The sequence below is a fragment of the Chiloscyllium punctatum genome, chromosome 36 (genome assembly GCF_047496795.1).
Source record: "Chiloscyllium punctatum isolate Juve2018m chromosome 36, sChiPun1.3, whole genome shotgun sequence".
In the NCBI taxonomy this organism is placed as follows: domain Eukaryota; kingdom Metazoa; phylum Chordata; class Chondrichthyes; order Orectolobiformes; family Hemiscylliidae; genus Chiloscyllium; species Chiloscyllium punctatum.
Window position 1 is genome coordinate 32,171,637 of NC_092774.1, and position 23,439 is coordinate 32,195,075.

At 46.8% G+C, this 23,439-nt stretch overlaps 2 protein-coding genes across 5 annotated transcripts in view; both read left to right on the top strand.

Moving 5' to 3' along the window:
- The first annotated feature begins 1,132 nt into the window (after positions 1 to 1,132).
- LOC140460344 (uncharacterized) lies at positions 1,133 to 6,102 on the top strand. 4 transcript variants are annotated; one of them, XM_072554840.1, is made up of 2 exons: positions 1,133 to 1,201; positions 4,264 to 6,102. In XM_072554840.1, the coding sequence occupies exon 2, from the start codon at positions 4,672 to 4,674 to the stop codon at positions 5,542 to 5,544; it is 873 nt and encodes a 290-aa protein (XP_072410941.1). In that variant the 5' UTR covers positions 1,133 to 1,201; positions 4,264 to 4,671; the 3' UTR covers positions 5,545 to 6,102. The 4 variants fall into 4 exon arrangements, with proteins under 4 accessions (XP_072410941.1, XP_072410939.1, XP_072410938.1 ...); XM_072554838.1 differs by having other exon boundaries at positions 1,134 to 1,459; XM_072554837.1 differs by having other exon boundaries at positions 1,134 to 1,314.
- A 2,901-nt stretch (positions 6,103 to 9,003) lies between these two features.
- Positions 9,004 to 23,439, top strand: part of LOC140460058 (uncharacterized) — a 50,523-nt gene continuing 36,087 nt past the window's right edge. Inside the window, exons 1-3 of the mRNA XM_072554464.1 lie at positions 9,004 to 9,249; positions 14,050 to 15,224; positions 20,754 to 21,469. Coding sequence (XP_072410565.1) covers positions 14,457 to 15,224; positions 20,754 to 21,469 — 1,484 coding nt within the window. The 5' untranslated portion in view covers positions 9,004 to 9,249; positions 14,050 to 14,456. The remainder of the gene's footprint in view (positions 9,250 to 14,049; positions 15,225 to 20,753; positions 21,470 to 23,439) is intronic.

The following is a 23,439-nucleotide window of genomic DNA, read 5'->3' on the forward strand; positions in this document are numbered from 1 at the left end:
GATCTTAACCATATCCAATGGGCTGATGAGTGGCAAGTAACATGAATGCCACGCAAATGTCACACAATGACTCATCCCCAAAAGAGATAATCTGACCACTGACCTGTGATATCAACAATGTTACTGTCACTAAGTACCCCACGATCAACAGCCTTGGGGTTTACCATTGAACAGAAACTCAACTCGATGAACCATACATACACAGTAGCTACAAGAGCAGGTCAGAGGCCAGAAATACTGCAGTGAGTAACTCACCTCCTGACTCTCCAAAACGTGTTCCAATTTCTACAAGCCACAAGTCAGCAGTGTAATGGAATACTCCCCACTAGCTTGGATGGGGTTGCAGCTTCAACTGTATTTGAAACGCTTCATACCATCCAGGTCAATGTTGCCTGCTTGATTGGTACCATATCCACTGTTCAGAAGCAGTAGTGTGTAGTATCTACAAGACGCACTGCAAAAATTTACCAAAGCACCTTACAAATTGCCTTTCAAACGAACAACCACTTCCATCTAGAAGGACCAGGAAAACAGATACATGGGAACACAACCTATTGCAAGTACCCCTCCAAGCCACTTACCATCTTGACTTGGAAATGTATTACTGTTCCTTCAGTGTCACTGGTCAAAATCCTGGAATTCCTTCCCTGAAGACATTGTGGGTCACCGGACAGGATGTGGACTGCAAAGGTTCAAGAAGGCAGCTCACCATCACATTCTCAAGGAGAACCAAATGCTGGCCAGCCAGTGACGCCCATGTACCAGAAGTAGATTTTAATAAATTATTGTAACAGCGAGTTGGAATCTGCAAACTAAAGAGAATCAACGTTAAGAAGGGTCAGATGGAGAGCATTGATTTTGTGCTCATTTGAGAACAGATAAAGAGCGATTATACTGACACTGACTTGGAACTAGAGTTTAGAGTTAAACACCTGTAGTGTTCTACTCAATGCATAAATCTAAAATCGCTGAAAGATTTGCCCCTGACGTGTACTTCATTAACACATGAATAGGACAATTAAGAAGGCATATGGGATACTGGATTTCATGACATTAATGGCGTCTTCAATTCCCACGATCCCATGCGATCGAGAAACCTCTCGATGGGGCCCCGGCAGTGCGCATGCGTGCGGTGAGTGTGAGCGAAATGGCGCCGGCGGCTGAAGGAACAAGAACAGAAATCGCTGGAAACGCTGAGCAGGTCCGGCAGCGCCTGTCGAGAGAAATCGAGGAGGTGTTTCAGGTTCAGTGATCCTTCTTCAGAACAGGAACAGGTTTCATAAACATCCCGGGGAGAGGAGACAGTGAGACAGGGTCGGATTGGAAACCGCGGGAGGAGGGAGACTGGGGAGTTTATAAACTCCTAGGGGGAGGCCTGAGGCCGTGAATAAAACCTCCCCAGGCCCACTTCACCACCGGAGGAGCTCTCGTGTTGCCCGGGCAACAGGGCGCCATCATTGTAAGGATAAGGCGCATGTTGACTTGGGGCGGGGAGCGCGGGCGGCCATCTTGGTGAGGGCACCATCAGCCGTCATTTCCGGGAGAGAAATGACAGTTGGTGTCATTCAACTAGAATTTCCTCATTTCACTCAGAGACCTGTCCCTGAGCTTGGTCTGTGTGGCCTTCAGACAGGAAAAGGGAGTGGGAGGGAGGGAGAGAGAGAGATCTAGAATGACACGAAGGCGGACTATGAATTTGAGGTGAATGAATCTGATCATTTGTGGCGCTGGGTACTTCCAAGATCGCAGTGACCAGGAGAGCATTGATGTGTTGATGTTATTTTCAGTTTGTAGACTGGGAAAAGAGAACGCCAGGAGTGGAGGAAAGACATGATGAAGATAGATGTGAAATTCAATACAGGAGGAAGGTTAACTTGAGCCAGCACCGGCCCATATCCCTCCGAACCCTTCCTATTCATATACCCATCCAGATGCCTTTTAAATGTTGGAATTACACTCGCCTCCTCCACGTCCTCCAGCAGCTCATTCCATACACTTACCACTCTCTGCATGAAAATGTTGCCCCTTAGGTCTCCTTTAAATCTTTTCCCTCTCATCCTAATCCAATGTTCTGTAGTTATCAACTCCCCCACCCCAGAGAGAAGACTTTGTCTATTTATTCTATCCGTGCACCTCATCATTTTATAAACGTTTATAAAGTCACCCGTCAGTGTTCGACTCTCCACGGAAAACCGCCTGACTGTTTGTTTAACTTCTCCCTATAGCTCAAATCCTTCAACCCTGGCATCATCCTTGTAAATCTTTTCTGAACCCTTTCAAGGTTCATACATCCTTCTGATAGGAAGGAGACCAGAATTGCATGCAATATTCCAAAATTGACCCAACAAATGTCATGTACAGCCGCAAACAATACCTCCCAACTCCTGTACTCAGTACTCTGACCGATAAAGGAAAGCATACCAAACACCTTCTTTACTATCCTATCTATCTGCAACTCTACTTTCAAGGAGCTATGAACCTGCACTCCAAGGTCACTTTGTTCAGCAACACTCCGTAGGACCTTACCATTAAATAGTTCTGCTAAGATCAGCCCAAGATTTGCCAATTGCATGACCTCGGACCATAGTTTGGGGTGTGGGTTACCAGCACCGGGATATGTAAACTTTTAATCCCATCAATTGCCCCAACACCATTTCCCCACAAGTACTCATTTCCTTCAGTTCTGCTCTCAGTGGACCATGTGTTCCCCAATATTTTGGGGATGTTACCTGTGTCCTCCTTTGTGATGATAGAAGCAACATATGTGGTTAATTGGTCTGCCATCACTTTGTTCCACATGAGAACTTTGCCTGTTCTAGTTGTTATTGTTTTCTCTAATCTTTTTTTTATCTTCACATACCCATTGTCCCCTTTTGATCAATCCTTTTGTTGAAACCTGAACTGCTCGCAGTCTTCAGATCTGGTACTTTATTTTTAGCCAATTTGTACGCCACTTCTTTGGATCTCGTCCTATCCATCATGTCCCTTGTTAGCCGTGGCTGTGCCACCTTCTGTGTTTTATTTTTTCAGACAGGAATGGACAACTGTTGCAGTTCCTCCAGGTGCTCTTTAAATGTTTGTCATTTCTTTCAATCGTGTTACCTCATTTATTGTGGCCTGTTTGTGCCTCTGCCATTGTAATTTCCTTGCTTTAGATATAATTCCCCAATCTCAGAATCACCTCTGTTCCTCTCCATTTTAATGGAAAGTTCTCTCACTTGGTTCTTCACTCTTCTGCAAGAGACCTCTTACAGCTACAATTCCAATTATTCCCTTCTCACGAAGAAATTAATATTTTGGAATTAAATTGCCATTGTTCAGCAGAACCATAGCCACTTTTGGAATGTTGTGTGCTGTTCTGGTCTCAGTCCTATCAGAAGGATGTTGTGAAACTTGAAAGGGTTCAGAAAGAATTTACAAGGATGTTGCCAGGGTTGGAGGGTTTGAGTGATAGGGAGAGGCCAAGCAGACTGGGGCTGTTTCCCCCTTGTGCGCTGGAGGCTGAAGTTGATAAAATCATGAGAGGCATGGATAGGGTAAATAGTCAAGGTCTTTTCCTTGAGATGGGATACTCCAGAATGTAAGGGTAATAGGTTAAGGGTGGGGTGGGGAAGGGAAGGTTTAAAAGGGACATAAGGGGCAACTTTTTCATTCAGTGGGTGGTGTGTGTAAGGAACAAGCTGCTAGAGGAAGTGGTGGGGGCTGGTACAATCACAACATTTAAAAGGCATCTGGATGGGTATATGAATAGGAAGGGGTTATAGGAGTATAGGCCAAGTGCTGGCAAATAGGCCTAGATTGATTCTGGATATCTGGTCGGCATGTTCACTTTCTCTCTGGTGTCGGTGTCAATACCTTGATGTCTCGTTTTCTCCCCCTTCCTGGGGACGTTAACCATTTCATGTCTCATTGTTCGTCAAGAAGCTGCATTGCAGGTTCACCCTGAATTGACGGTTTTTGCTTCCCAAAATCAGATCTGCTCACTCTCAGCAGTATTCCAGTGTTGGGAAAGAAACTAACTTTCAGGTGGAGCTATCCAAAATTCAGAGAGATGTCAGTCTTGACATTTTTGCTTTTCTGCCCCTGTAAGATCCTGAATCAGCATCTTCAGGAGAATTAGAGGGGAGTGAGAGTGAGAGTGGGATGATGCTTTCAATTTTGTGGAATAACAAAAGAAAAGAATGTTCTGCAGAAAGTAGAGTTGCTTGTTCTGAATTTCTACCCTGGACTGACAGTGCTGACTTTTGTAATTTTTTTTAACAGAGTATTTGAAGATCTGAAGACAGAAGCTTCAAAATCAACAGATGAAGGCCTTATGCTTGAAACATCGACTCTCCTGCTCTTCGGATGCTGCCTGACCTGCTGTGCTTTTCCAGCACCGCACCTTTCAACACTGAATGTCCAGTGTCTGCAGTCCTCACTTTGATGTCAATGTCTGACAGTCACTCAATCCATTGGGAACACAACAATTTTCGACTGTGATTCTGTGAGAAGGAGCAAAGCTTTTTGGTTCCTGCTTCTATATGTTTTCAGAATCAGTGGGACTGGATGAGAGACCGTATGGTTGCAGTGCACTGAGTGTGGAGCCAGAAATAGTTATATGACCTGGAAAGAGGAATCCAAGGCAGGGAGGGGCTCTACACATGTTTGTGCGCAGCTGAAGTTTTGGCCATGGAGAAACCTGAGGGATCCTGTCCCGTAGAGAAACCATGTCAGTGTGGTGACTGTGGGAAAAGTTTCCATTTCCCGTCTGCCCTGGAGACTCATCGGCGCACTCACACCGGGGAGAGGCCGTTCCCCTGCACAGAGTGTGGTAAGGCCTTCAGCAATTCCTCTGACCTGCTGAAGCACCAACGGGTCCACACAGGGGAGAGACCCTTCAGCTGTCCCAAATGCGGGAAGGGCTTTACCCAGGCCTCCAGTCTGCTGACCCACCAGCTGGTCCACACCGGGGAAAGGCCGTTCCTTTGCACCAAGTGCGGGAAGGCCTTCAGCAATTCCTCAGCCCTGCTGAGGCATCAGCGGGTACACACTGGGGAGAGGCCCTTCAGCTGCCCTGAGTGTGGGAAGGTATTTAGCAATTCCTCCGCCCGGCTGAGGCACCAGCGGGTCCACACGGGGGAGAGGCCCTTCAGCTGCCCCGAGTGCGGGAAAGCCTTCAGCAATTCCTCCGACAGGCTAAAGCACCAGCGGGTCCATACGGGGGAGAAGCCCTTCAGCTGCCCCGAGTGTGGGAAGGGCTTTACCCACGCCTCCACCTTGCTGACCCACCGGCGAGTCCACACCAGGGAGAGGCCCTTCACCTGCCCCGAGTGCGGGAAAGCCTTCAGCAATTCGTCCGACAGACTGAAGCACCAGCGGGTCCACACAGGGGAGAGACCCTTCAGCTGCCCTGAGTGTGGGAAGGGCTTTACACAGGCCTCCACCCTGCTGGCCCACCAGCGGGTCCACACTGGGGAGTGGCCATTCACCTGCTCTCAGTGTGGGAAGGGATTCACCCGCTCTTCCCACCTGCAGAGGCACCAGCGAGTTCACATGCCATGACAGGGGGATTGAAGGAGCAATGGCAGAGTCCCATTATTGACTGGACCCCTGGGTTTGAATCCTGACGTGGCAGATGGCGGAATTGGAATTCGGTCAGAAGTCTGGAGTTCGGAATCTAACGATGAAACCATTTTTGGGGGCGGGGGCATGAGAACCCCCATCTGATTCACTCATGTCCTTTTTAGGAAAGGAAACTGCCGTGTGGGAAAGGGTTCATTCAATCGTCCCATCCTTTACCCGAGCTGGCCTACATGTGACTCCAAACCCACAGCAGTGTGGTTGACTCCCCCACCTGCAGAAATGAACAGGGAGAAACTTACTTGGATACAGGGTCTGGGTTGAAACTGCTGAGTGAGGCAATACTTCCTACGGGTTAAGGCTGTACCAAGGATCCAATTACAAAGGGATCACTTGGTGCTGACGAATAGTAAAGAAAGTTGGGGGTGGGGGGACTGTGTACTCTTTGACCTTGAGCTGTTTTTTTAAAAAAAAGCTACTTTTTGTACGCCTTTTTGCTGGGGGGGTCTGAAGCTGTAATAAAGTTGGGTCTTGATAAAGGTTACCTGAACTTACCGCTGGGCTCAGACATTCATTGAAAGCTTTGAGCTCCAAGAGGTTTTTGTTTTAAAGCTGCTCATTTCTTTCAGCTTCCTGCACTAAGTTTCCAATGTCATGTATCAGATGGAGCAGTGAATGAGTAGCTAGTATCGTTAGAAATTGTAAATTTGTCATGAGTGCAGGTCCTGCATCATTTCCTCAGCATTGTAAAGTTTCCTGGCAGCACCGGGAGGTGGGGGCTGCCTTCACTCGAAACGATGGGGAGGAGCCAGAGATGGACTGGGTTGGATCAAGTTCAAAAATCACACATCAGGTTATCGTGGTTTATTTGGAACCACTAGCTTTCGGAGCGCTGCTCCTTCATCAGGAAGCTGTGGAGCAGGATCATAAGACAGAATTTATAGCAAAAGATCACAGTATAGTGCAACTGATCGGATATATTCAACAAACCTAGATTGTTGTGAAGTCTTTTGTCTTTTAGAATAGGTTGCAAGTTTTAGTTCATTAATGTGTAAATCCCAGAAAGTCTTTGAAGTCAGATTCTCGAGATGACTTAAGGTTTTATATAAATCGGTTTCATCTCAGTTCAGACAACAATGAAATGTGTGAGGTTTGAGTCTGTCTGTATCCCAATCTTGAATCAGACTGGTTCTATTTCCAAAGTAGGAATTTACAAATATTACATGGATCAACTGCCTGCAGGTTGTGTGCTTTTTGATCAAAATTGAATGTATCTGCAAATGCAAATTCACCCCATAGACCTGTGTGTGCATGGATGAGAGAGTGTGTGTGCATGAGAGCGTGTGTGTCTGCTTGCGTAGGTGCTAATGTCTCCTCTGAAACGGTGAGGTGCTTCCATTGTCCTGTTCTGGGAGCAATGCTCTTGCTGGTGCCTCTCTGTCTGACCTGTCCTTTGTGTGGCTTTAGTATTGCTGGGTTGTGAAACTGCCCTCAGGGCTTTGGGATAGCTGTGGTATTCTGTCATTGTTAGTGGGTACTTGAGGTGTACAGGTATTCCCTTGTCTGCAAGTGCTGTCGAGTTTCACTTGTCAGCCTGCTTGGTCCCTGCTAAGGCATTCTGGGTGTTTTGGTACAGTTTGGCCAATTTTGCTTTTGTGGGCCTATTGTGGGTTGCCAGGGTGGCAGATCTTTTCCCACATACAATTACCAGGAATACTTGGAATCCTGAGAAGGATTTAAGTGAATCCTCTAGAGATGTTGTATCCCTTGGACTATTCCCAGCAAATGAATGAACTATCAAGACTCTTGTAAAGATTCGTGGGAAGTCTTGCAGGGATGTAAAGAAAACTAGATTTACAATTTAAGGCCACACATCCCATTCTGCTAAGTTACACCAGTTAATTGGTAATTTTTATTTGTTTAAAAATGTGAAATCTTAATGAAGAGTTTTTCCAGTTAATCACTGGGTATTCAAATTTCTCTTCAGAATTAAAGATCATAACAAAACTGGGTGTCTTTGTGGGATGTTGAATCTGTAGTATGTGCTTGGTAAAATTTGGATGAACAATATTTCAAAGTGAATTTTATCGTGTTAAGTACTAAGACTTTCTGGAGAGGAAAGATTTGCCCTTGTGTGTTTTGCAACACTTAATCAAGGTCAGTTCAATAGAATACGCAGACAAGTTGATACTAGAGTTGAGAGCTATGGCAAAATATCAGAAATAATGCAGGCAGTCGCACGGCAATTTAGGGTTAGAAAGTTAGCTAAAGAAATTATAAAAAAAGGGTGGAAAGTTTTGTCAGCTTTTCTTAAAAATAGTTAACAAAATAAGTGTTGGTTCTGCAGAAAATGAGTCTGGGGATTTAGTAACAGAGGATAAAGAGATGGCAGATGAATTGAAAAGAGTTTGAATCTGACTTCACTTGAGAGGATACAAGTAACACCCTAGAACTAGCTGTAAATCAGGAATTGAAAGGGAGGGAGGAACTGAAGAAAATTACAATCCCCAGGGAACTAGAACTGAGTAAACTGTTGGAACTCCGAGCTGATAAGTCCCGGGTATTTGAAGGAATTCATCCTAGACTCTTAAAGAGAAATTAGGGCGTGAAATAAGACCATAAGACATAGGTGTGGAAGTAAGGCCATTCGGCCTATCGAGTTCACTCCGCCATTCACTCATGGCTAATAGGCATTTCAACTCCACTTCCCCGCATTCTCCCCGTAAGAGTTAATGTATTGGTTTTAATTTTCCAAACCTCATTAGTTTCAGGGGTGGTTTTTTTTTTAGATTGGACAAATCCTTTCTTCAAAAAGGGAGACCATTTAACTTAACATATGTAATGGGGAAAATGTTCAAAGCTATTATTAAAGATATTATGACAGAGCACTTGTATAAGTTCAAGGTAATCAGGCAGCGTGAATGTGTTTTTGTCGATGGGCAATAATGTTGTAATAACTTTTTGAAGAACGGCCTGTCCGCACTGCGACTGAGCTGATGAATCTCCAGTGCCCCCAGGGAATGGAATCCCTTCCCTCAGTCCCCACATTTCCCCAAATTCTCCGCAGTTCTGGTGTCCTTTTGGTTCTGTGTTTCCGATGAACAATTTGAAACTGGGATCACACTCAGGAAACGTGTACAGTCACTCCCTCCTGCGAATAGTGTAATGTTTCTTCAGTCTGTGTAACTGGTTAAAGCGCTGCCCAAAGTCAGCTCACGGGGAGACTCTATCAACAAGGGGAAAAGACATACAAAAGTTGAGCAGCGAGACAAAATGCAAAAACAATCAAATGTCGAACCACGGAGAAAAAATATTGTGGCTCTACCCCTTTTTTTCCTATTGGCATTTGGACACTTAAAATCTGTTAGTAACACCAGTATCCCGATAGAGCATACAGCGCATGTTTGCCGGTGTCAGCAACGTCGTACGCATGCTCGCCGGGTGTCAGCAAAATACTGGGCATGCTCATCGCAGTTCGCACAAAATGGCGCGCGATCTTCGTTTGAGTGACCAATAGGGAGTACTGGAGGACCGGACGGAGTCTAGTCCTCCTGCTAATCAGAGACACCCCATTGTCTGAATGCGGAAGTTGGACCAGGAGTTTCTGAAGATGCTGCTGCTCCTGTTTCTCTGAATGAAGATTGAGCTTCACCCCAGACTGCAATCTCCTTCCTCTGTCCAACATCTGTGAGTACCGCACTCTCTTTTCTCACCACCTTTTTCCATTTTTTTTTCATTCTGGGGTTCAGTTGTTGACTTGCAGCAATGAAAGGAAAGGGAGTGAATCGGGGTGGGGACAGACTCTGGAAACGTTGCTCTACGTCTGTGTCACAATTGGCAAAATAGACAGGCAGGAGGCTGGAAGAACAGAAGAAGCCAGGTAGCATCAGGAGGTGGAGAAGTCGACGTTTCAGGTGTAACCCTTCTTCAGGATTGGGGATGGGTGCAGATAAAGGGTGTCCTGGGGGCAGGGTGGTGAAGTGGGGACACGTGAAAGGTCTGACCTGGTTGGTGAATGGGAGAAATAAATCTGGTTAGTGACAAGGAGGAGTGGAAATGAGGGGGAGGGGCTGAGAAGGGAGTCGTTGTTGGGGGGAGGAAGAGATGGGAAGTGAGGTTATTTGAGACTGGAGAACTTAATGTTGAGTCCGCTGGGCTATAGGCTGCCCAGGCGGAAGATGAGGTGTTGTTCCTCCAATTTGCTGTTTGGTTCATTGTGGCAATGGAGAAGGCCTAAGGTAGTCTTTTCAGAAAGGGAGTGGGAAGGGGAATTAAAGTGGGTAGTGACTGTGGACCTGCCTGCAATGCTCAGCAAACCGTTCCCAAGTGTATGCTCAGTCTCCCCAATGTAGAGAAGACCACAATTGGAAACATGAGAAAAAGAGTACAACAATGTGAAGTTGTGAAAAAGAGCAGAAAGGAAGTGTATTATTTAAATGGTGATATACTGAGATGTGGAGAATGTGAGATCTGCAGATACGAGTGATTAGAGTCAGTAAGTGTGGTGCTGGAAAAGCACAGCAGGTCAGACAGCATCTGAGGGGCAGGACAGTTGATGTTTCAGGCAAAAGGGAATAGGGAATGATATGTGGATGTAGAACGGGGGTTCAGTGTCTTTCTACACCAGTCACTGCCAGTTGACAGACAGTTGCAGCAAGCAATCAGCAAAGCAAGTGGTATATTAACAAGAGGAATTGAGTTCAGAATTGTGGATGTCTTCCTGCAGTTAGGGGTCATTGAATATATTCAAGGCTGAGTTCATCTGAGTTTTGAGCAACAATAAAGTGGATGTTTATGGGAGAAAGCAAGAAAATCTTTTTAAGACAAGTACAGAACAGTTAGAGTCATACAGCAAAGAAACAGACCATTCAATCCAACTAGTCCACGTTGAATATATTCACAAACTAATCTAGTCCCACCTGCCAGTGTTTGGCCCATATCCCTCCGAACCTTTCCTATTCATGTAATTAACCAAATGTCTTTTGAAAGTAACGTCACTTCCTCTGGACATTCATTCCACACATGAACTACCGTATTTTAAAAAAAGCTGCCTCAAGTCTTTTCAAAACCTTTCTCCTCTCTCCTTTCAAAATTTGTTGCCTAATCCTGAAACCCCCACCTGAGGGAAATGACACCTGCCATTCACCTCATATATACTTCTCATGATTTTATAAACCTCCTATAAGGTCACTTCTCAACCTCCTGTGCTCCAGTGAAGAAAGTCCCAGCCTATCCACCGAGATGTAGGAAGATTCATATCCAGTTATGGTCTGTTCAATGCTGATTCAGGCTCCAAAGACCAAATGGCCAACTCCTGCTCCCAATTCTCACGCTCTGTGTCCAAAGTTAAAAATCAACAACACAGGATTATGGTCCAACAGGTTTATTTGGAATCACTAGCTTTCAGACTGCTGCTCCTTCATCAGGTGGTTGTGAAGAATAAGGTTGTAAGACATTGAATTTATAGCAAAAGTTTACAGTGGGATGTAACTGAAATTACATATTGAAAAAGACCTGGGTTATTGTTAACTCTCTCCTCTTTTAGAATAACCATGTTGGTTTCAGTTCTTTCATATGTAAATAGCAAAACCATTTTTAAACGTTACATTCCCAATTGGTGTCATGTCGTCTCAGATAACGTATTGAAGGTGTGAGTTTCCCTGTGTGAGGCTGTCTGTACCACAATGGTTAGACTGATTCTAATCTTAAAAAATGGATTAACAGACTCTTACTTGGATTCATGCAGTTTGTGTCCAGGACAGCAAGAGACCATCAGATATAGGAGCAGCAATTAGGCCATTCAGCCCATTGGGTTTGCTCATACCATTCAATCGTGGCTGTTAAGTTTCTTATCCACGTTCTCCTGCTTTTTCCCCGTAACCCTCGATCCCCTTGATACTCAAGAACCTATCTATCTCAGTCTTAAATATCCTCAGTGACCTGGCCTCCACAGCTTTCTGTGGCAGTTAATTCCATAGATTCATTACTCTCTGGCTGAAGATGTTTCTCCTTATCTCCAACGTAAAGGGTCTTCCCTTTACTCTCAGACTGTGCCTCGAGCCCTAGTCTCTCCTCCTAATGGATAGATCTTCCCAACGTCCACTCTGTCCAGGTCGTTCAGTATTCTCTATGTTTCAATTAGATCTCCCCTGAGTGTGGGCCTGTTAAACAGCATGAACCAGACCCTTCACGATGAGATACAGCAGGGATTAGGTTCTACAAAGTGAGAAGAGAGGGAGAGTGTGTGGGATGGAGATTTTCAGCTTCTAGAGAGTAAGAGAGGAAGCAGAATTCACTAGAAATTAGAATTGATCGGATGGACTAATGGGCCAAGGAGTGGCAGATGGAGTTTAATTTAGAGAAATGTGAGGTTTTGCATTTTGGTCAAGCAATGCAGGCAGGACTGGTACAGTGAAGGGGAGTGTTGCAGAACAAAGTGACCTTGGAGTGCAGGTTCATAGCTCCTTGAAAGTGGAGTTGCAGGTAGACAGGATAGTGAAGAATGTGTTTGGTATGCTTTCCTTTATTGGTCAGAGCATTGTGTATAGGCATTGGGAGATCATGTTGTGGCTGTCCATTGGTAAGGCGACTTTTGGAATAGTGCGTCCAGTTCTGGTCTCCCTGCTTTCGGAAAGAACTTCTGAAACTTTGAGAGGGATCGGAAAAGATTTGCGAGGATGTTGCTAAACTTGGAGGGTTTGAACTACAGGGAAAGGCTGAGTAGATCCAGGATATTTTCCCTGGAGCATCGGAAGCTGAGGGGCAGCCTTATAGAGGTTTATAACGGGCATGGATAGGGTGAATATCCAAGGTCTTTTCCCCAAGGTAGGAGAGTCCAAAACTACAGGGCATATGTTTGAGGTGAGAGGGGAATGATTTAAAAGGGCCCTGAGGGGCAACTTTTTCACGCAGAGGGTTGTGGATGTATGGAATGAGCTGCCAGAGGAAGTGGTGAGGCTGGTACAATTATATTTAAAATGCCTCTGGCTGGGTACATGAATAGGAATGGTTTAGAACCATAAGAGCCACATGCTGGCAAATGGGACTAGATTAATTTCGGATATCTGTTTGGCACAGACGAGTTTGACCAAAGGGTCTGTTTCCGTGCTGTATGACTAATTGTCTTCGGTGAAAGCACAAGTGTGGTTGTGAAGACTGGAGGCTGGGAGCAGAAGAAGTTACAATGAAATATTTGATTTATGAGAGAGCAACTGAGTGAGTGTGGACATTTGGGATTTTGGTGGAAAGTGGGAATTCATTGCACTGTGGGGATCAAGCCCTCACTATCCAGTCATTTCAGCTGGTGGATGAGACTCGGCACTTCATGCAGGCAGTCAATCCAGATAATATTTTATAAATTCCTGCTTTGGAAATAGAAACAGTCTGAGTCAAGACTGAGATACAGGCAAACTCTGACCTCATACCTTTAATGCATTGTCTGAGCTGAGATGCCACCTTTTGTTGTAAAGCCTTATGTTATCTTGAGAGGGTGCCTTACAGGAAGTTCTGGGATTTCCATATTAATGATACCTGCAATCCATTCTAAAAGATGAAAGACTGAACAATCCAGATTTGTTCAATATATCATTTCAGTGGCAGGCCACAAATGTCTTTCCATAAATTCTGTGCCTTATGGTCTTATTCTCCACAACCACCTGATGAAGGAGCAGTGCTCCGAACGATTGTTCTTCCAAATAAACCTGTTGGACTATAACCCGCGTTTGTGTGATTTTTAACTGTGCCCAGGTTAGGGTGGATTGATCACGCTAAATTATGCATAGTGCCCAGGGATGTGCAGGTGAGGGTGGATTGGCCGTGCTAAAGTACCCATCATGCCCAAGGAGGTGCAGGTTTGTGTGGGTTAGCCGTGCTAACTTACACATAGTGTCCAGGGATGTGCAAGGTAGGGTGGATTGGCCAAGGGATATGGGCCAAGTGCTGGCAAATGGGACTAAATTGATTTACAATATCTGGTCAGCATAGACGATTTGGACCAAAAGGTCTGTTACTGTGTGGTATATCTTAATGACTCTGGCTTTCTACTAACGTTTGCCACGTCTCTTCTGTTCAGTTTCTCTCTAGTGTCTGTGTTAATACCTTGATGTATCTGGTTATTCCTCAAGATGCATTCCCGATTCATCCTGAATTGACACATTTTGTTTTGCTTCCCAAAATCAGACCTGCTCACTCTCAGCAGCATCCCACTGTTGTGAAAGATATTAACTTTCAGGTGGAGTTATCCAATATATATTTCTTGACATTTTTGCTGTTCTGATCTTGAATCAGCACCTTCAGGAGAATTACTTAAAGCGGAGTGAGAACAGAGGAGGGGGAGGGGAGAGAGAGAGAGAGAAAGAAAGAGAGAAGGATGTTGCTTTCAATTTTGTGGAATAACAAAAGAAAAGAATGCTCTCAGAAAGTAGAATAGCTTGTTCTGAATTTCTACCCTGCACTGACTGTGTTGACTTTTGTAATGTCTTTTTCTAGAGTATTTGAAGATCCGAAGGCAGAAGTTTCAAAATGAACAAATGAAGGCCTTTTGCCCGAAATGTTGACTCTCCTGCTCCTTGGATGCTGCCTGACCTGTTGTGCTTTTCCAGCGCCGCACTTTTCAACACTGACTCTCCCGCGTCTGCGGTCCTCACTTTCACATCAATACCTGACAATCACTCAATCGATTGGGACAGCCACAATTTTTGATTACAATTCTGTGAGAAGGAGCAAAGCTTTTTGGTTCCTATTTCAGTACATTTTCATTATCAGTGGGACTGGATGAGAGACCCTACTGTTGCTGCGCACTGAGTGTGGAGCCTGAAACTGTTATACGGCCTGGAAAGAGGAATTCACAGCAGTGAGGGGCAGGACACGCATTTGCTTGTGGCTGAAGTTTAAACATGGTGAAACCGTGGAAGTGTGGTAACTGTGGGAAAGGCTTCCGTACTCCGTCTGACCTGGAGATTCATCGGCGCATCCACACCGGGGAGAGGCCGTTCTCCTGTCCCAAGTGCGGGAAGGGCTTTACCCAGGTCTCTGCCCTGCTTAGGCACCAGCGGATCCACACGGGGGAGAGGCCTTTCACCTGCCCTGAGTGTGGGAAGGCCTTCAGCGATTCATCCTCCCTACTGACCCACCGGCGTGTCCATACGGGAGAGAGGCCCTTCAGCTGTCCCGAGTGCGGGAAGGCCTTCAGCGATTCCTCCACCCTGCTGAGGCACCAGCGGGTCCACACGGGGGAGACTCCCTTCAGCTGCCCCGAGTGCGGGAAGGCCTTCAGCCGTTCCTCCAATTTGCTGACCCACCAGCAGGTCCACACAGGGGAGAGGCCCTTCAGCTGTCCTGATTGCGGGAAGGCCTTCAGCTATTCCTACTCCCTGCTGAGGCACCAGCGGGTCCACACGGGGGAGAAGCCCTTCAGCTGCCCTGAGTGTGGGAAGTCCTTCAGCTATTCCTCCTCCCTGCTGACCCACCGGCGGGTCCACACGGGGGAGAAGCCCTTCTGCTGTCCCGAGTGCGGGAAGGCCTTCAGCGATTCCTCCTCCCTGCTGACCCACCGGCGAGTCCACACGGGAGAGAAGCCCTTCAGCTGCCCTGAGTGTGGGAAGGCTTTCACCCGCTCCTCCCACCTCCGGTGCCACCAGCGATTTCACGTGCCATCGCAGGGGGACTGACAAAGCGACTGCCGAGTGCCGTTATCGACTGGACTCTCAACCCAGTTCTGGGATCTGTTGGGTTTGAATACCACCGCGGCAGATGGTGGAATTAGAATACGGTCAGAATCTAAAGATGAAACCATTTTCTGTTGCGGGGGAGGGGAGAGAAAACCCCAATCTGATTCACTCACGCCCGTTCTAGGGAAGGAAACTGCCGTTGTGGGAAAGGATTCACTCAGTAGTCCCAGCTGCATCCTTTACCCGTTCTGGCCTACACGTGACTCCAGACTCACAGCAGTCTGTTTCACTTCCCACTCCCCCCGTTCCCAGCCCCACACGTTAAGGCTGTACCAAGGATCCAATTACAAAGGGACAACTCTTTGCTGACCGATAGTAAAGAAAGTGAGGTGAGGTGAGGTGGGGTGGGGGGAGGGGGAGTGTGTGCGCTTTGACCTTGAGCTGTTTAAAAAGCAGCTACTTTCTCTCCATCTTTTTGCTGGGGGAGATCTGAAGCTGTAACAAAGTTGGGTCACAATAAAGATTACCTGAACTTACTGCTGGGCTCAGACTCATTGAAAGCTTTGAGCTTCAGATTTTTTTTTTGTTTTAAAGCTGCTCATTTCTTCCAGCCTCCTGCACTAAGTTTCTAATGTCGTGTATCAGATGGAGCAGTGAATGAGTAGCTAGTATCGTTAGAAATTGTAAATTTTTAAGGAGTACAGGTACTGCATCGTTTCATCAACATTGTAAAGGTTACTGGCAGCGCTGGGAGGTGTGGGCTGTGTTTGCTCGAAACTCTTATCTTTAAAATTGAGAATAGCTAAAATGATATATTCAGAAACATCCTTGAATTCTAAACGCATTTCAATTTTTTAAAAGAGCTGCTGAAATCTTTCTGAAAATTGCACTGGAATATGTGCAGTTAGGCCACAGCTCAGGTCAGGCTGTAAGGGTGAATGACCTATTCCTCATTTTGTGAAATTGGTTTCAACTATGTAGACATAGTCATAGAGTTGTAGAGCTGGAAACAAACCCTTCAGTCCATATCTTAAATGAATCCAGTGACCCATTTGCCAGCATTTGGCCTATGTTCATTTGTACCCTTCCTATTCATATCCCCATCCAGCTGCCTTTTAAATGTTGCAATTGTACCAGCCTCCACCACTTCCTTCCATACACGCACCACCCTCTGCGTGAAAATGTTGCCCCTCAGGTTTTCTAATCTTAAAAAAAATGGAGTGAGTTTGTGGTGGTCTTTAAAAAAAAGTGGGTGGCATGGTGGCACAGTGGTTAGCACTACTGCCTCACAGTGCCTGAGACCCGGGTTCAATTCCCGCCTCAGGCGACTCGCTGTGTGGAGTTTGCACATTCTCCCCGTGTCTGCGTGGGTTTGCTCCGGTTTCTTCCCACAGTCCAAAAATGTGCAGGTTAGGTGAATTGGCCATGCGAAATTGCCTATAGTGTTAGGTGAAGGGGTAAATGTAGGAGAATGGGTCTGGGTGGGTTACGCTTCGGCGGGTCGGTGTGGACTTGTTGGGCCGAAGGGCCTGTTTCCACACTAAGTAATCTAATCTTTCCCCACTCACCTTCAACCTATGCCCCTTTCGTACTGGACCTTTGGGAAAGACCTTGGGTATTCACTCTATCCATGCCCCTTACAAGTGTCTATAATTTTAAGGAGGGGAAAATGAGGACTGCGGATGCGAGACATCATTTTCCACCCCCCCACCCCACTTTATCCCAGTCCCGTGACTTCAACTCAGTACGCCCTCTTGACCTTTTCCATCAACTTTTCAATCCATCAGCTCCACCCACTTCTCCAACCTATCCATCGCCAAACCATTATTTCCCGATGCCTGGAGGAGGAACACCTCATTCTGCCTTGCAACCCTGCAACCACACAGGACAAATGTGGATTTCAACAGTTTCCTCACCTCCCCCACTTTATTCCAGTCCCAAGCCTCCAACTTGGCGCTGCCCCTTCTGACCTGTCCATCATATTTTCCTATCTATCTGCACCATAACCCCCTCTGACCTATCATCTTGCCACCCCACCTCTCACACACTCACACACACCTACCTACCTTCATCTACCTATGGCATTGACAGCTACCTTCTCCCCCAATCTCACCCTCTTCCCATTTATCTCTCAGCACCCCCAGCCCACAAGCCCAAAATGTCAATTCTCCTGCTCCTTGGCTGCTGCCTGACCTGCTATGGTTTTCCAGCATCACACTCTCGGCATAATTTTAAGGTAATTGGAGGAAGGTTTCTGGGAGATGTCAGCGTAGGTTCTCTACTCAGATAGTGGTGGCTGTGTGAAATGCACTGTCAACAGTGTTAGTAGAGTCAGAAACATTAGGGACTTTTAATTGACTCTTGGATAGGTACATGAAAGTTAGTACAATAAATGGTATGTAGGTCAGTCTGATCTTAGAGTAGGATAAAGGGCCTGTACTGTGCTATGTACCTAAGTAGAGTCAAAAATGTTGTTTTATCAGCAGTACAGTCAGATCACAGCAAACAAGGACATGCAGGTCATACTGCGCTTAGACAGAGTGAAGCATACAGAGTTACAGCTGCACAGGAGGTGCGCAGAAGCAACATTCGATTTCACATTGGAGAGCTCCATTCAGCAGTCTAATAATAGCAGGGAAGAAGCTATTCTTGAACCTGTTGGTACATGTGTTCAAGCTTCTGTATCTTCTGCCTGACAGAAGATGGTGCGGGAGATCATTCTCAGGGTGGGAGGGGTCTTTGAGGTTGGTAGCCTTTCCATGACAACGAGAATAGGTAACTGGCTGATGGGCAGAAGACAGACAGTCCAAATTGTTGGCTTTTTTTCTGAATGGCAAGATGTAACTAGTCAGGTGCCACAGGGTTGGGTCCTTGGACCTCAACTATTTACAATCTACATTAGGGACTTGGATACACGTATAAAAGGCTCATTTGCTAAATTTGTGGATGACACATAAATAGGCGTGATGGTAAATTGCAATGAGGAAACATGAACCATTCAAATGGATCGAGATAGGTTAGGAGAGTGGGCCAAAATGTGACAATCAAGAACCTACCTATCTCTCTATTAAATAAACTCAATGAATCTTTCTCATGTCCAGGGAATTTTGAAATATTGTAACTAATGTATCCACAATCTCCACTGCCACTTCCTTTAGTACCCTAAGATGTAGGCCATCAGGATTAGGGGAGTTGTTTGCCCTCAATCCTAATAGTGTACCTATCGACGTTGATGTGACTTTGACTTGCTCGTTCCAGTCCGAATGGTACTGCTGTCCTCCAACGTGAAAACTGAGGAAAAGTATTGATTTAGCAGCTCTGTCATTTCAGTGTTCCCCTTATTAACTCACCTGTTTCACCTTCCAAGGAACCAACATTTACTTTAGCGACTCTGTTCCCTTTGGCACAACAACAGAAGCTTTTGATATTTTATACTCGGCTTCTTTTGTAATTTCCCTTCCCTATTTCTATTCATTTTTTAAAACCCCTTTGTTTGTGTCTGGAAGTTTCCCGATGTTTCAGCCTTCCAAAGGTCTGGAGTAACATTCCTGAACAGGCTGAACATTAAAAAGAAAACCACATTCACATTTAAATGAAACCCACCTTTCAGGGGCTGGGGGCGGGGAAAACCAACTCCCATTGTCCCCTATTGGTTGGAGGTCTCCCCAACCACGCCCCCTCAGATGGTGACGACATAGTTTGGACCACGCCCCCTGCGTGTTGGCGCATGTGCAGTGTAGGTCCCGCGGCCGGACAAAGACCGTGTTACTGAGTGTGGGGGAGGAATGGCGCCGGCGGCTGAAGGAACAAGAACAGGAGCCGCTGGAAAAGCTGAGCAGGTCCGGCAGCTCGTGTCGGGAGAAATGTGAGGACGGGTTTCGGGTCCCGGTGATCCTCCTTCAGGACAGGACCAGGTTTCAGAAACATCCCGGGGAGGTCGCCAGGCCCGAGCGCCAAGACCTGGCTCCTGCCCCCGGGGAGAGGAGACAGTGAGACAGGGTAGGATTGGGAACCGCGGGAGGAGGGAGACTGGGGAGTTTATAAACTCCTAGGGGGAGGCCTGAGGCCTCCAATAGAAGCCCCACAGGCCCCAGTGTTTACTTCACCGGCGAAGGAGCTCTCGGGTTGCCCGGGCAACCGGCCGCCATCTTTGTGAGGGTCAGGCGCATGTTGTCCTGGGACGGGGTTGTTGGATTGTTGTATAATATTGATCTCCTCTGTACTTTGATCTTGAATATTTTTTAAATGTACACTGGCTTCAATTTATGAATTCTAAGTACAGAAGCAAAATATAAACATCTCCTTACATGGATCCAAACATGTGCATAGGAGCCAAGACTGCCTCAAGATTTACTGAGGTGCTGAATCAATAGCTCTTTCCCTTTTGATTAATGAAGGTGGTGCCCAGCAGACTCCTGCTCACAGCCTGTTCTGTCAGCCTTTATGGGAGAGGTAGGATAGCAAAACATCTCTATGACTCTATAATTGCAGAGATTAGCTTTACAACCTTTCTTAAACCAGGCTGCAATGTTTGTAGTTCTCTAGTCTTCTGGCACCTCCTCCAAGTCCATGGAAGACTGATAAATTATGGCTTCCACAATTTCTGTCGTCCCTTCCTTCAAGATTGTTGGATGCATTTCATCAGTGCCTTGTCAAACTTTAAGTACCAAATGCTTATCGAAGACTCCTTTCATGTTAATTTTGTACTCTTGGGAGGTCATGTTGCGGCTGTACAGAACATTGGTTTGGCCATTGTTGGAATATTGCGTGCAATTCTGGTCTCCTTCCAACGAAACGATGTTGTGAAACTTGAAAGGGTTCAGAAATGATTTACAAGGATGTCGCTAGGGTTGGAGGATTTGAGCTATAGGGAGAGGCTGAACAGACTGGAGCTGTTTTCCCTGGAGCGTTGGAGCCTGAGGGGTAACCTTATAGAGGTTTGTATATTTATGAGGGGCATGTATAGGATAAATAGACAAAGTCTTTTCCCTGGGTTCGGGTCTGTTTCCATGCTGTATATCTCTATGACTCTGGTTGCATCTGAGGAGAATTAGAGTGGAGTGAGAACAGAGGGGGAGAGAGAGTGGGATGGTTCTTTCAATTTTGTGGAATAACAAAAGAAAAGTATATTGTGCAGAAAGTACAATTGCTTGTTCAGAGTTGTTACCCTGCACTGAGTGTAATGACTTTTGTAATCTCTTTTTACAGAGTATCTGAAGATCTGAAGACGGAAATTTCAAAATCGACAGATGAAGGCCTTATGCCCGAAGCATTGACTCTTCTGCTCCTCGGATGCTGCCTGACCTACAGTGCTTTTCCAGCGTCACACTTTTGAAGTCTTGATTCTCCAGCATCTGCAGTCCTCACTTTCACATCAATGTCAGACAGTGACACTGGGACATCGGGACTGCAACGATTTTTGACTGTGATTCTGTGAGAAGGAGCAAAGCGTTTGCTTCCTGCTCGAGTACATTTTCATAATCAGTGGGACTGGATGAGAGACCCTACGTTGCAGCGCAGTGATTGTGGAGCCTGAAACAGTTATACGGCCTGGAAAGAGGAATTCACGGCAGGGTGGGGCTGTACCCACGTTTGTGTGCGGCTGATGCTTCGGCCATGGAGAAACCTGAGGAATCCCACCCCATGAAGAAACCGTGGAAGTGTGGCGACTGTGGGAAAGGCTTCTGTGCCCCGTCTGCTCTGGAGACTCATCGGCGCAGTCACACCGGTGAGAGGCCCTTCAGCTGCCCTGAGTGCAGGAAGGGTTTTACCCAGGCATCCGCCCTGCTGACCCACCGGCGGGTCCACACGGGGGAGAGGCCTTTCAGCTGCCCCGAGTGTGGGAAGGTCTTCAGCAATTCCTTTGCCCTGCTGAGGCACCAGCGAATCCACAAGGGGGAGAGGCCACTCTCCTGCCCCGAGTGCGGGAAAGCCTTCAGTGATTCCTCTCACCTGCTGACCCATCGGCGGGTCCACACAGGGGAGAGGCCTTTCAGCTGCTCCGAATGCAGGAAGACCTTTACCCAGGCCTCTGCCCTGCTGATCCACCAGCGGCTCCACACAGGGGAGCGGCCCTTCAGCTGCCCAGAGTGCGGTAAAGGCTTCAGCGATTCCTCCACCCTGCAGACCCACCAGCGGGTCCACACGGGGGAGAGGCCCTTCAGGTGCTGTGAATGCGGAAAGTGCTTTACCCAGGCCTCTGCCCGGCTGAGACACCAGCGGTCCCACACCGGGGAGAGGTCCTTCAGGTGCCCCGAGTGTGGGAAGGGCTTCGCCCGGGCCTCCAACCTCCAGACCCACCAGCGCATCCACACGGGGGAGAGGCCCTTTAGTTGTCCCAAGTGCGGGACGTGCTTTACCCAGGCCATCACACTTCAGAAACACCAACAGGTCCACATAGGGGAGAGGCCCTTCAGTTGCCCCAGGTGCAGTAAGGTGTTCACCTGCTCCTCCCACCTGCGGAGGCACCAGCACGTTCATGTACCATAGCAGGGGCATTGAAGGAGTGACTGCTGAGTGCCATTATTGACTGGAGTATTAACCCAGTTCTGGGGCCTCCCGGGTTTGAATCCTGCCGTAGCAGATGGTGAAATTGGAATTCAGTCAGTAATCTGGAGTTCCAAGTCTAACGATGAAGCCATTTTTCGGGGGGAGTTGGGGTGGGGGGTGGAGTTAGGGTGAGAAAACCCCATCTGATTGACTCACGTCATTTTTCGGGAAGGAAACTGCCATTGTGGGAAAGGATTCACTCAGTCATCCCAGCTGCATCCTTTTACCCTGCCTGGCCTATGGTTGACTCTACACTGCACCCATGCCCCTCTTCCGTGCCCCCCCCGCCCCCTTTCTCCCCCCCACTGGGCCCCTCCCATTCCCCAGCAAATGAACAGGGAGAAACCGACTTGGATACAGAGTGTACATTGAAATTGCTGAGTGAGGCAATACTTCCTACAGGTTAAGAAAGGGAGTGTGTGCATTTTGACCTTAAGCTGTTTTTAAATAAAAAGCTACTCTTTCTACGCCTTTTTGCTGGGGGCGGGGGGAATCTGAAGCTGTAACAAAGTTGGGTCACAATAAAGGGTTACCTGAACTTACCGCCAGGCTCAGACTCTCATTGATGGCTTTGAGCTTCAAATGGTTTTTGTTTTAAACCTGTTGATTTCTTTCAGCCTCCTGCACTAAGTTTCCAATGTCGTGTATCAGATGGAACAGTGAATGAGTAGCTCGTATCGTTGGAAATTGCAGATATTTCAGGAGTGCAGGTACTGTGTTGTTTTATGGGCATTGTAAAGTTTCCTGGCAGCACCAGGAGGTGGGGGCTGTGTTCATTAGAAATGAAGGGCAGTTGCTGGTGTTGGACTGAGGTGGAGAAAGTTAAAATCGACACAACTCCAGGTTAGAGTCCCAACAGATTTATTTGGAAGCGCTAGCTTTTAGAGCGCTGCTCCTTCATCGGGTAGCTGTTGAGCAGGATCATAAGACATAGAATTTATCGCAAAACATTACAGTGTCATGCAGTTGATAAGATTTCCTGAACAAGTCCAGTTGCGATTCAGTCTTTCATCTTTTCGAATGGGTTGCAGGTTTCGGTTCATTAACATGGATATCCCAGAACTACTTTTAAGTCACATTCTCCCGATGACTTAAGATTTTGTAAAAATAGGTGACATCTCAGCTCAGACAAAGCAAGAAAGGTGTGAGGTTCAAGTCTGTCTGTATCCCAGTCCTGAGTCTCACATGTTCTATTTCCAAAGTAGGAATTTATAAAATATTACATAGATTGACTGCCTGCAGATTGTATTTTGCTCAAAAAGCACAATGTATCTGCAAATGCAAATTCACTGCATAGGTTTGTGTGTGCGTGTGTGTGTGCGCGCGCGTGCGTGCGTGTGTGTGTGTGCACGTGTGTGCATGAGAGAGAGAGAGAGAGATGGAGTGTTTGCATGTGCATGCTTGATAAAGTGTGTCGATGCAGTGGAGTATAAGCCTGTGAGAGGGTGTGTGCATGGATTTGAGTGTGGGAGGTGTGTGTGAGAGAGGGTCTGTGTGACTGGGTGTGTATGTGTGGGAGTGAGAGACAGTGTTAAGTGTAGTGTGGTCACCCAAGATCCCGGTTGAGACTGTCCTCATGGGTTCCAAACTTGGCTATCGGCCTCTGCTTGGCCAGTAGAAACAATTCAGCAGTTACTGGGTGACATGGTGGCTCAATGGT